The 14,221-nt window shown below is 37.3% G+C and overlaps 1 protein-coding gene across 1 annotated transcript in view; it reads left to right on the plus strand.

The window, feature by feature from the left end:
- LOC104526210 (LIM domain-binding protein 3) overlaps positions 1 to 12,540 on the plus strand; it is a gene marked incomplete at its 3' end in the record, with an annotated part of 54,849 nt that extends 42,309 nt beyond the window's left edge. The window contains exons 3-4 of the mRNA XM_010169594.1: positions 4,701 to 4,776; positions 12,134 to 12,540. Coding sequence (XP_010167896.1) covers positions 4,701 to 4,776; positions 12,134 to 12,540 — 483 coding nt within the window. The remainder of the gene's footprint in view (positions 1 to 4,700; positions 4,777 to 12,133) is intronic.
- Positions 12,541 to 14,221: the final 1,681 nt, after the last annotated feature.

Here is a 14,221-nt window from a genome sequence, read left to right on the forward strand (position 1 = left end):
CAGATGCCACAGAAGTAGAAAGGGTCAGAGAGAGACCAGGAGAGCAGAATTTGCTTTTCCAGCTTTTTTTAATACATACTCCTTTTCAAAAATCTCAGCTTTATGCATACTCTCTCTAGTTCTCTTCCTTCCTTCCACAAAACTCTCCAAGGCTTCTTGCCTTTTCCCTTCCCTTTCTATCCTATAATGTTTGCAGCTGCCCCTGACTCAGATCCCTTCTAAAGGAAATAAGTATTACATACTTCCAAACATTTTCTCTTTCATAGATTGTTTTGGATAGCAGCTTCCCTTTAGGCTGGTGCCGTTTATGCAGAAGTTGTTTTTATCCATATATTGCTGTGGGTATGAACATTAGGTCTGGGAAGCATAGTTGTTTGTCTTGCAATCTGAGTGCGGCACAATGCAGGGAAATAATTAACAAATCAGTCATCCAGCCAAATGCTAATATTTGCATTAGCCATTGATATAGAAAGAGCAAAACTGCTGATGGGTATACTTTTCAATTTTATTGCAGGCACAGATGATATCCTGAGAGAGAGAAAGTGGATCTCATGCTAGCCCCAAAGTGATTGCAGTTATATTTGAAGTACTGTGAAAAGCTCAGGGTTTCGTCTTTGTAATTCTCATTGAAGTCCGTAAGACTGTTTGCTGATGTCCCAGGCAGGGTTTAGAGAATTAAACCATGGTATCACAAGACTCAAGGTTTTCTGTGCCAGACTTAAGAAAGAAGCACCAGCATTTCTACGTGCTCTGTTTTGCATCTTGCTATGTGCTCACTCACTCCAGAAGAACTCCATTTCAATTAGGTGATAAGTAAAATATGTAAAATGTTTTCTAAGTATTTCTAACCCTAATCTAGTGTGTTTTTTACCTTTCCACGCACTTGACTGTTTTTCATTTTCTAGTGGTTGAGATATTAAGATACAATTATTAAGATGCTCAAAAAAGTGTAAGTGCTCACATGTACCAAAGTGAAAGTAAAAGCTTACTGTAAGAAAAGAAATGTTGATTTTAGCTGTCCTGAGAATTAGAAAAGAGAAGATTGACTGGTGAAGATGTGAAATATTAATAAGCCACATGAAGATGAAAATGAGCTATTATCTGTTAGGTCATGTCACCTCTCTGCAAGTACAGTATTGTGCTTCCCTGAGGACACAGGTTAAACTGATTACAGAACTCTCTTGCAGCCCTTCCTTAGGCAGGCACCTCCTCTTAATGCAGTTGAGTCCTAATGAATCTTTGTTGTGAGTGCAAACATAGCAGGATTGAAGTCAAGTGCTCTTCAATTAAAGATGTATTTAGGTAGGTGGGAACAAGTAGAAATTTTTATATCCATCTTGTTTTTGAACTTCATTGAGAAAGATAACCAGTACTGAGGGAGAGGAGAGGTGTATCTGTGGAAAGGAGGAAAATTTAAAAAATACCAGAATTATGTATTGGGTCATTGTTAAAACTATTTTGAGTTTTCATTTTGAAATGAGGTTTTTGTTTCTTTTTGTCAATTTATAACTTTGAAAATATAGAACAAAGTATCTAAAAGTCAATCAAATTAATTGCTTCAGCAAAACAATCCTGATGGAATGTTTCAACATCAAATCTAAAATTATCACAGTTGTTTGTGAAGTTTGGACTTTCATCCCTCCTCATAGCCCTACTAAGCAAGTACACTCCCTGAGTATTTGCAATAAAATAATTTTGCAATCAGTAGATTAAAATATAAACCTGGACACACTCATTTGCAACAGCACCATCATCACTTGAAAAGCAAACTTGCATTGCTGCAGGGTTTGATTCATCTGGCAAAAGAAGGAGGAAAAAAAAAAAAAAAAAGTCCTGAACTTGCAGATGTTTTCTCCTGAGGAGTAATGGCTCTTATGGAAATAGTCTATTTAGTCTGTAAGTGTATACACTAATTCCACAAATTAAGTTCACCTCTTCTGCCCTTTTCTCTGGTGCAAGCCTCTGCTAAATCTAGCAAATCTCATCATTCTGTTTTAAATATCAAAGCTATAAACATCCAGGGCAGAGTTATGTAAGAACTTCATTGTTTTAAAGTAACATCTTGAAACCTTGAAGTCAATGTGAAATAAAAATTTTGGTTGAATAGCGCTGTGAATGACAGATGTAGTTTATCAGTAGTGTGGAAGAAATACAGCTTTTTAACATCATCTTCTGTGGTCAGGTAATGAGTGAGGAAAACAGACATAGAATAAACAACAGAAGTGACAGAGTAGTCTGGTAAATAAATTCCTTTGCTGCAATACAAATATTTTCCAGTTATGCATCAAACATGCAGTATGTGGTTGTTTGCTGTACCTGACAAATGATGTTTACAGTGCTGAGCAACTTTGGCACTAAAATTCAAGATCAGTGGGCAGAGCAGAGGGAACAGTTAGTGTCCGCTCTGCCCAGCTGTGGTCTTGAATAGGCCCAGATCCTCCCATGTAACTTGACAGGAATAACTGGGTGTACCCAGAAATGACACCAAGAGAAGGAGGATCACAGTCTCCTCCTAAATCTTTGTCTGTTCATAAAGTGTCACAGTCAGTTTTCAGCAACTCTGTGTTCTGGGCTGCAGCTGATTTTTTTTTTATTTTCTTGCTGTCTTTCATTATACATGTGCATGTCTCATGAATATGATTTATTGTTTCTCTTTTTAAGCTAAAATGGTAGAAAAAAGAGTACAGCACTCACTTCCGAGGGAAAAAAATCAGTTAGTAACTCTCCTGAGGGAAGTTTGTTCTAGTGATTAGCTCTTCTTCTAAGAACATGAAGGTATTTATTTCTTAGATAATTATGTCTTAGGTAGTATATTGTGATATATTCCAACTGTGACTATCAACAACGTTAGTGCCTTTTACAATTTTCTAGCCTCTTGTTTCAGGAATACATTATATCAGTGAATTTCGCAGGTTAATTACATATTGTTTAACAAAATTCCAGTTTTCATTATCTCCTCAAACTGTGTTCATTTTCATAGTACCTTGTTGTGAGGTAGACATCTATTACGCTGTCTTTGTTTTCATCTCTCAAAGTAGCATAATTTCCTTATCTTCTATATGAAAATCTTCCAGTTCCTGTAAGGATTACTCCTTTTTCCTAGGTTTTATTGTTTGTTTACTCTTGCTTATAGAAATATTTAAAGTATGGCAACTAAAGCTAAATACACAGCTCAGTGTGAAGTTAGGTAATGCAGAGATTGCTACTATGGCTGAGCCCAGTTTTTGTCTAGCTCAGCTTTCTGTCTCTGATAGATGCCACTGGTAGGTATTTCAGAGGGAAGTGCAGCACAGCCCTTGGTAAGGAAATAATGAACCTAACACAGATGATCTTCCACTCTCAGTCTTTTAAGTTGCGCCATGAAAAATCAGAAGCTGTACGGTTACTTATTTTTATCCAATCTAAAGTGGCTGTTGGGGTTTTTATTTTAAGTATAAATATCTAATCCTTTCTGATATCCTACTATTCTCATAGTCTCAAGGATGTCTTGTAACAATGAGTTTCACCTCAGGTTAATCAAGTACTCCAGGAAAAAGTATTTGCCTTTATCAATTTTATATGTGTTGTCTTTTCAGTTTCACTTAATGTCAGGGAACATAGCTTTATTTCCCTTTTTCTACCATTCATTATTTTCTAAGCCTCTGTGATGTCTTCCTTTATTCATCTCCTCTCTAAAGCAAACAATTCTGAATGTCTCCAGACACTTCTGCTTGATTTTTATGGTTTTAAGTATTTTTGTTTCATTTTTGTACCTGTCCTAATTTTGAAGTGTACTTTTTAAAGATGAGAATTCCAGGCATAATCCTAATCTGTAGGTTAGCAATAGGATGTTACTTGTATAATTCTGATTCTTTTGACTTTTTTTGCATTTTAAATTTTATTTTCTCTGGTGATCCCATGTGTACTGGAAAGATTTCAGGGAGATGTTCAGTGCTATACAGATTCTCACAACACCTCCCACAAATACATCTTCCCTTACATGAGCATCCTAGAGTGCTTCAGTTAGCATTTGTCACTGTGCTTGCTTTGTTATGTTCCAATGAAAGGGCAAACTGTGTGTTTTGATAGTGTTTTAGTGGGGTTTATTTTTGTTTTGTAAATGATCATGTATGTATATTTGTCAAACACAGGTGAAAGGTAGGCGTTTGGAGTGGAATGTGGTTAATTTAGTAGTGATCTGCTCCTTTTGAAACTAAACTGTCTGAAATGGAGCACATGTTTCTTACTGCAGAGAAGCTTAAATTATGGCAGCGGCTATACTATTTAAGCTATTAAATAATAATCTTTTGAGAAGCTGATCTTGAGATACCTCAGTACCAAAGTTTAGTCTCTGCATTTTAAGACACTTCTAAGTCTCTTTTTCCAGACTGCTGCCCAAACCTGAATTTTTCTAATTGTGGCTGATTGTAATTTATGAAAATGCAGTTTGTGGCAAGGAAAATGGATGATCTCCCAAGTCAGAGGCTGCTTCCATAACTGATGACTTTTCAACATTCAGAGAAACTATATCAAACATTTTCTCATATTTAAGACCTTTGTAAATGAGGATGTGAAAGAGCATGATGATCACTAGAAAAAGTTTAGGCTATGCTTAGCTTTCACTCCTGATGAAGCAACATTTTTGCATGAAATTAGAGCTGAAAAATAGGAGTCCAGATTGCTAATCTGTTTTTCTTTTTTTTCTTTTTTTGGGTCCCCAGATCTAAGCGTCCAATGCCAGTTTCAACCACAGCACCCAGAATTGACTCTCCTAGGGCTGTAATTCCCCACCAGAAGGTATGTGACACATTTCTCCTCAGCCAAAGTTAATACCATTTGTATCTACTGTGGTGAAGGTAAATACCTACTACAAGGAATAGCTTTTGCCCATCTCAAATAAGTAAACATTGAATGAATGCACAGGCAGCAAAACTGCCACAATGCAATGTATTAGTGATCTGTATTTTGCTAATTTCTCATTAGCAGAACCAAAGCATCCAGCTATCCTCTGATGTGATGGTCTAACCCTTCCTGAGCAGCTTGTTTTCATCTAGACTGCAAGAGGCTACCAAAGCTTCTTAAAATATACATTTACTTTGGTAGATTCTTGGGCGAAAAACCATTAGATTGTGCCTCAGTGTATCCAAATTCTGACTAGAACTGAAAAGACATTGATTTGGAAAGAGGACATTAGGGCATTTGAAAGCTTGCATCACATTGCATTCTTGTCACATTATTCAAGACATGAGAATAAAAAATAAAGATAAGTCAATTTAATGAATAACAGCAAGTGGCAGAGGAAATGGATGGCTTGGTTTCTGTTGTCAAAGCTTGTCATCTTCCATAAAATAAATATTCATATTAGAATAAACAGTATTCACTGGCTGTACCTCGCAACTCATCATCTTTATCTTTGGAGGCACTGAGGAACAAGGAAGCCTGAAAGACGGTATATATCCCTAGGCTCAAGCACTGGGTAGGACATTTCTATTGCTGATGCATTTAATTAGACAAATGTAGAGGCGGTAAGATCTCCATTGCTGCAACTTTACCCCTTCTGTGAGTGCCAGTTTCATCCCTAGCATGTAATATAAATAAGAAACACTGAAGATCAAAATACATGGAGAATTAAGGGATATTCTACTGGTTTTGGCAGTTCTGATTTCCATAGATCAATTTTAAGTAATTTTTATTAACACCATGCTTTCCAAATTCAGAGCTCAGAAGGTAGCGTCATCCCTGTAACTGGTGCAAATATGTTCAAACTAACAGAAGCGAATGCACTTGGGGAGAATAATTTGATTCCATTTTATTTTGTCAAATTTTAAATGAATCTGTCTGGCCATTTATTAGTTAAGAAAGAAATGTTATTTCACCCCAGATCTTGGAAACATTTTGGCAAGGGAAGATGATATTAAGAATTTATCTTGCTCAGAGTTGTTTCTGCTTATATAATTATTTTATAAATGTTACCTTGGGGAAAGTTATTGTACGAGTCACCAAACAGTACTGTGAAGTTCCCAGAAAAGAACAATGGATCATTCTTTTAGTTAGACTGATGTTCAGCTGCACCAACAAAGTAATAGGGACAGGAAGGGGAGAGGGAGAAAGTAATTATTTTCCCTCAAGAACTACACAGAATGATGATAGTTTTCAAGGCAGCAAGCTGACTTGTCTCTTTAGAGTTATTCACCAATGCAAGACTGACAGCTATCTTTTGGGTTCCTGAATAGCACCTGTGCAGATATGACAAATTTGCCTACTTCCACTACAGGCACATAAAAGCTTTTACACATCAGATTCTCATGACTCTGTATTAGGTGCGTTTCTTCCCTGGCAAGTGTCAATTTTAGAATTGCTACCATAGGTATTCAAAGCTGTTCAGCACACAAAACATTTTTCTCCCTTAGCTATCTACCGTATAGAAAAGTTAGCTCGATGCACTGTAGGGTTTTTTTTAAAGGTCCTAAAAGTGCCTTTGGCATGGAAGCTATAAAGTTACTTTACATTTCCTATTTTAACCCTTCAGAGAGAGATGAGAATCAAAGGACTCAACCCTTTTTCAGGAGCATGTTGTCTCACACTTGAGCATTCTGTGCATCGGTGCTTAGGAAATGTTTATAGGAGCTGTTGGAAGCAGGTGATTCTGAATGGGCTACAGGTAGTACTTGCAGCTGGAAAAGAGATTTCCTGCAACCCTTCTGGAGGAAAAGGATGGCATCTAGGAGAAGGTATGGTGGGAAACAGGATATCTAGCAGTATTCAGAAGGGTCTTCTTAGGTGTAGGGTCATTGGCCCAAGGGAAGAGGTAGAGAAGTAGAGTGCTACAGTGGGAGGCCTTTTGCAGGTCAAGAGACGTGACATTTGTGTCACTAGTAGACAACAGTAATTTTTAACAGAAGAAAAATTCTTCTCTGAGGGTAGTTGGAAGGAAATGAAGGCATTAAACCATTGGAGAAGTCTCAAAATCCAGAATAAAAAGTCTTTACTGATACAAACAGTGGTATGGGGATGTACAATAAGGTGTGTTACAGTAAATATATTTTAAATATCAAGGTTTCTTTGCTTGTCCCTTTACTATTTCTAGTAACAGTATCACTGTAAAAATGAAGAATTCCATGACATATAGGCAGAAGCTGTCACCTCTACATCACTGCTTGACAGTGTTTAGACTCTGTTAGTTCACATGAAATGAATTTGATTGCATTTCAAAAAACAGCAAAAACTACATTACAAGACAGTCACGACAGTGTTGTCCTCAAACACCGAAAGAAGTTTTTCTCTCCTTTCTCTGAGTCAAGGTTAAGGCATGGCAATGTTAGCTAAAAAAATCTGCATGTGCAAGTTCAGTGTCTAGTTGAAACCATAAATTTTCTTGTACATTATTGCTGATCTGATTGCAGCTTCCACTAATTTTCAAGCATGTATTTCTTCTTTGACTGCTATGGTCATGGTTTGTTGTGTTTTAGAAAAATAAACATACAGTCTTTTACAAAGATGTAAGGAAGGTATAAAACCCCCAGAGCTCTTCACCATGCTATAAATTTTTCTACATTCCACAGGTAACATTCATTCTCTCCTTACTTTCTTGAGCTGATGAATGTTATGGATGATACAGGTTCTGCAACTATTAGGATGGCTATGAATAAGTAGGGCTATTACTGGAAATAAAAATTTGCCTGATTTGCAGTTTCACTATTTCCTTATCTGACATTTATTTCAAACTTGAAACAGTTTTCATTTTGTTTAGTCAAATCTTTGTGATTTAGTCAAAAGATTTAGAAAGGGGATAAGTAATGAAAACATTCAAATAACAAGCAGAGTAGGCAAGTGTCCAAGCACTGAAACTAAGCCATCATCAGTCAGTGAGTTCCTGCAGCTTTTCAGGGGGGCACATCACAGGTGAGGAGTCAGCTCCATGCAGTTCCAAGTGTTCAAGCTGAAGCTTTAAGGCTAAGCATAGCTTTAACATTTGTCCCCTTGCATAAAGGTATTAAGACAGCCTCTTTAATTTTAGTACTATGACAATGTGTTGTCCCGTTTATGAAACAGCACGGAACACGCTTATTTCAGAGTCCCCATGAGGATCTTGTAATGCTTATGATTTGTTTCTTGTCAAATTTGGGAACCTGTGTGGCTAAGAGAAAATAGATGAAGAGATGATTGACTATTTAAGTAAAACACAGGATAGAAGAGCTGGCTGAGCCAAAAGCTATTTGTTGGATGTCTTTGAGCAGTCATTTAATGCCACGGTGCTTCCATCTCCTTCTTTCTATAAAAAGTTTAAAGCAGCAACTGCTTGTTGAGGATGTTGGGAGGTCAAATTAATTGGTATAGTATTAAAATTGTTCTCCCAGAAGTGCAAAAGGTGAATAAAGACTGTACAGTCATAGCAATAGATAAATAGAACATGGGCTGTCAAAGGAAGAGGACTTGAAAAACTTATATTGTATCTTCCAATATAAATTTGTTTCTCACTTCACTGATACACAGGAAGGAACATTGGCCTTTCACAGAAATTGAACATTTATAAAGAAATTATTAATAGTATTTCAGAATGGAAATTGAGCTGATTCATAGCTTCCTTCTATTCCCAAATGTTTGAGACTCCTCTACATTTATCAGTTTTAAGCTCATTCACTGACATTGCACTGGGAAATTAAAACGCAGGTTTCCCCTCCTAGTCAGGGGTTGCTGCATGATCACAGCATCTTTCTTGAGGGAACAAGCCCGATGTTGCTCAGTGTCAGAGCCTCCTCTTCTGGTCGGCTGGAGGGTAGCATCAGACTGGCATAGTTTGAAATGCTAGCTTGCTTTTCCAGACACAGAGGCTGTAAGACAGAATGGGAAACAGGGGAACGTTTGTTACTGTTGGCTGTGTTTCATGTGATGTAATGCTAAAAGCCATGCTGTTGCTCAGTATTGGAAATCTGACCTTCACATTTCAGAAATGGCTTCAGAAATGCTGCATTGATCTGGTTTTGCCACTGAAATGGAGGGAAAAAAAATATCTTACCAGGAATAAACTGAATGAGAGATTCTTTGTCAATCGCAAAAGGAAAGAGCTAAATATGCTGATTGTTGGGCAGTAATACTTTAGAAGAAGTTATACAGCTGCTCTCTTAGGCACTTCCTGTTTCATCCCTTTCCCCCCAAATGCGGGGAAAACAACTACCTTAAAACTACAATGAATATTAACTCAAAATGGAGAATGCTAATGTGGCACTGCTGGGTTCCTAGGAATTCTAGTGTTGAGTTACAGTGTGCAGGTATTCCAGCTAGAAATTGTGGCATGAAACCAAAACCCCATTCATGTCATAAAGGTGAGCAAAATCATCAAGCATCATTTTTTATGGCGGTCCTATAATTTTCCCTTTGCCTGCTGTTAGTGTCCAGTAACACCAAAACTATGAAAATGCATTAGAATTAAGGAAATAACTGGCATTTTTCTCATTAGCAGTTGAAACTAATACTTTATAATCAGATCTCCTTGCATGACCTTTTATTACAGGGTTTAGAAAGGAAACCCACAATTAACTTAGAGAAAAGCTACAGAGTTTTCAGGGGAGCAAACAATTTAACTCTGGCATATCATTTTTTTTTTCTCTAGTGGCCCTGTATTTTTTTAATATTTGTTCTGTGCCTCTCTGCTAGCATATAAAACTCATTTGCATAAGTGGTGACAATTTATGAACATGGCCTTGTGCCTTTTTTACAACATATTTTTAGAGAGAATCCCTTTTTTCTGTTTGTTTAGTGATACTTGGAAGCTTGCAGTAGGCCACTTAAAGGTTGGTTGTTTTCTCTGTCAGGGTATAATGACCAAAGTATGTAATTCAAGTGTATTTATTTAAATAGGCATAACCTGAAAAACACTTTTAGGATTATTTATTTCTACAGCCTCAGGCAGCTATTAATGCCAGCTAAAATCTCTTCTTGTTTATTACAAAGAAAAAAGTTCTCAGTTCATTTTATCTGCCTTAAATCTTTTACTCAAAACCTCTTATATGTATTTAATGTTATGATTTATTACATCCTTAGACCTTTAGGGGTTTTTTGCAATTAATTTTAATTAACCAGGCCATATTATCTTGATTTTTCAATTGTAATCTCCCTAAACTTAAATATGCAATACAGACAAATCCAACCTTAGTATCAAAATCAGTAAATTACATTAATGATAATCAATATTAGCAAAAGTAGAAAGTCAGAGGCCAAATTCTTTTCAGGCGTGTAAGGTGTTAAAGATGGCAACTGAAGCAGTGCCAGCCCAAATGAGGGCTCTGCAGGCCACCACTTGCTGCTGTACTGGCTTTCATTGAGGCCACATTGTGGGCTCCCTCCCTTCTTCAGGATAATGTTCCCTGCCTGCCCCTGTGCCCCAGAGCTGGACTGCAGCATGCTGCCAGCATTACTGGTGGGCTTCTTAACTGTGAGCGTCACAGCATCTGGATACCAGTTATGACTGCAGCATATCTAGGTCCAGAGGGAGAGGTTGAAGCGATCCTTCACCTGTAGCAAAAGCAATGTAGCCCAAGTTAGGCTGGAGCCACGAGCTTCTGAAATAAACTAAAAATTGGTATTATGGCTCTAGAGAAATCTGTAAATTGCCAAGCATTCAAATAGTTTGTTGCGTACATCAGCTATAGATTTTTTTTTTTTTTTAATCCAAAGCACATAATTACGGACAAACAAAAGTGAAGAATAAAACAGCTTTTGAAACTATATAATTCATTATTTTAAAACATGCTGATGAGTTCCAGCACTCAGGATGCTAGGTTCCAAAGGCAAACATTAAAGTGTTGTTAAAAATAATCAATATTAGAATCTTGCTATTCATGTTGCAGTCACTGAGCCTTTAGAAATTAAAGAATAGGAAAACTGAGAGTAAAGATATAAAATGCCCTGTTGAAAGTGAAGTTTATATTCCTCTGATAAAATGGTCCATACTGCAGGTGGGCAAGCCTCCAAAAAGTCTAGAGCTGTGGTCACTACATGCTGCCAGTAGCTGGAAGGAAATGAGGCAATTTAACCCTAAAGATGCTCTGTGCTTCCCGTGAAGCGCTGAGTTCCCTCCAGTCCTAGGGACTTAGATGGTGTTGGACCAGAATGAGCTTGAAGCAGTGACAGAGTGTTTTAGGTAACAGGACCACAGATGTTTTACATGAAACTTCCCAGAACTCTTGCAACAACTTATTTTCTGCATTGTATTGCTGAAAAAAACCCCAGTATTTTTCTCTTTAGATATTACCTTTTATTTTGGTTTCATTAAGCTGCATTGAGCTGCAAATCTTTTACAAAACTGAGGCATAGTGCTGCATTTTTCCAGGATGAGGTTTTGGTAGAATGTTTCTAATTTGAGCACCAGCACAGGCTTCTATGGGTATAGCTATTGTAGGAGAGATCCCTGTGACTTCAACTAAGACAATACATCCTAACACGTCCTAGTTAGGAATATTATCTGGGACATGACTGTAGGATCATACACTCATCATCTACATACTCATGCACACATATATTCCAGTGGAAATTATGCAAAAAGGATCAGAATAGAAGCATCCTATCTGTTGAACAGTATCTGTTCTCAAGTCCTGTTTGTCTATCTGCTAACCATGCTGCATGGCCTAATTAGCATGAACAAGAGCCTAGTGAAGCAATGCAATGTGTGGGCTCCCATAACTTAAAGTGTACTCATGGCAAAGAGAATGGTGTGGTTTAGAATCACTATGTTTTTATAATAATAATGACATTGACTTTATGTTTGTATATTATCTCAAATGATTCTGACCTCAGAGACATTCTATAAAGATTTCTTAATTATCCTAGAAATTAATGGACAGTGTTGTCTTTATATAAAATTACTGCTATGAGGTTGACTAGTAGCAAATGCTCTTTTAATGTTAAGCTTTATTTGTTGATTTTAACTAAATCCAGTAAAAAAATGCCTGAGTATGTTTTGCTTCCCTTATTTTGAAACAGTGCTTTTCTTTGTTGAAAATCTTCCCTGAAAGGTTGGATGTTTTGGTCGCAATCTATTTATTGCAAGTCTATCAGTATGTTTAGAAAGCGGATATGTTATTTTTGCATGTGTTCTATGATTGCTCTTTTCTTTTTTTTTTTTTTCTTTTCTTGGCCTGCATGTTTGCTACTACAGGATCCTGCTTGGGAAATCAATGGCAACAGAACAACCTTCAGTCCTCTAGCTAACACGGCGACTGGGCCTATGGGTAGTATTTTAGCAACCAATGGAACATTTTCAGGCTACCTCAACAAGCAAGAGATCAGCTTTTCAAATAGCTCTTCCTACTTAAAGACTACCACAGTTAGATCTTCCATGTCCTCTCAGTCTGTGACTCCTGACATTTCACCTGCAAAGAGTAATCTAGGTTCAAAACTAAGCCCTGGGTTGACTGATGGCAATAGTCCTTTGCAGCAGCTGAGCCCTGCAAGGCAGTATAACAACCCTATTGGCCTTTACTCAGCAGAGACTCTAAGGGAAATGGCTGAGATGCATAAGTTAAGTCTCAATCGAAGGGCTTCGGAAGGTGGACTTCCTAGAGGGTAGGTAACATGGTAAAATATTTAATATTTCAATAAGTAATGAATTTGCTGAAAAATGAATGTAATAGTTCCTGCCCTATTGTGCATTTGTCCAGTAATCGTGATTAAGGTGTGGAACAATCATTACATTTTCCAGTGTGCCCCAAAACTTATACACAACACCATTACAGAATAACTCTTGGTCTTTGGTATCTGAATGGCAATATGGATTGGCAATAGTCACCAGAGCATGAGGAGGAACATTACGACTGAAGTAACTGTGATCGTCCCAGGGTTCTGGCATTTAGCCGTTGAACTAATGCATCTAGGCTCATAGAACTAAGTAGCACTGTTGGCCATTATAGAAGCTGCTATAAAACAGAACTCATCTTTGGTACTTTCCTAAAAGAGAAACTGTTTTGACCAGCAAATCTGACATGCTAGTTTGCTGGAGTGTCCCAGTATAATTCCTGCCTTAATGTATTGGCTTTCCTATGCAAAATGAGTCAAAATTGCAGTATTTTGAACCCTCTGGTTTAAACATTGTCTGTCTCGCATCTGTTGGTTTTGCTTTTAACTTGATGTAACAAAGAATGATCTATAGATGCTACCTAGATAGTTTGATCCCATGCTGTCAAGTTTTTCTGTGTTGCTGTATTGCAGGTCAACTGTTTTCTTAGTAGGCTTGTGAAGTGAGGAGATTGGACTACAATACATAAGAAAAATCACTGAGAAATGGATTTTTCAAATTTTTCTGTCTTCATGTATTAATTTGCAAACAAATCTCCAGGTTGTTTGTTTGTGTTTATTTCAATTTAAGATAAATTTCTTCTTATGTATATGGGAGAAAGTGTACTTTTGGCACTAGGGACTTGACTGTGTGAGGAAAACCAGAAAATTCAGACAATCCACTCGAGGTCTGATAGCAGATGCATATTTTCAAGTACTTTATATCCCATTGCAGAAGCTCTTTGCAAGAGTAAAACCAAGGGGTTTTAAGTTGTGGCAGATATTTTATCCTTATAAAAGAGCATATGCACATGTTCTAGATGATTCAGGCAGTTTAGATGATACATTGTAACTGTCTTGAGCACTCGGTATTAACAATCCTAATTAATTTATCTGAAAAAATCCTATCTTCCATTCTCATACTGGGTAATTGACAAAGGCAATTATTGCTTAAAAGAAAATAATTTCAGGTAGTAAGCAAGATCAGCAAAATAAACCTCAGAATGCTTCTCTCAATTTACAGTTTTCTTGAGGAAAACTAATCCTTGTCTTATTTCAATATGCAGTTTCCTGGCAGTATATCTCACTATCTCACTCCCACTATCTTCACAACCCTCCTTATCATCTGCAAGGGTGAGGGTGAAGGGGCCATATTTGGGTGGCTCAGCCTTCTGACTATTTCTTTGTTATCAAAATGACAACACAGCAGCATCCATCACTCACCTGATGTGAAGCATGCTGTTGATTCCAGAGGGCATTGCAATAGGACTGCATAATAACGACAGTGATTGTTGGGGTGCAGAAAAGGTGTACCTGCAGAAAACACTGCACTCTTTTCACTCTGATGCTTTTCGATATTTTATGTCTCCTTTATATGTACACGTTAGTGCACGCCTGTGGCAGTGCACTGAATTACCAAGCAAGGTTCTACCTTAGAACAACCATCTGCTTGGTCACGTACCATGGGATGAAT

Source organism: Antrostomus carolinensis, unplaced genomic scaffold (assembly GCF_000700745.2).
Source record: "Antrostomus carolinensis isolate BGI_N321 unplaced genomic scaffold, ASM70074v2 scaffold35906, whole genome shotgun sequence".
NCBI classification, from domain to species: domain Eukaryota; kingdom Metazoa; phylum Chordata; class Aves; order Caprimulgiformes; family Caprimulgidae; genus Antrostomus; species Antrostomus carolinensis.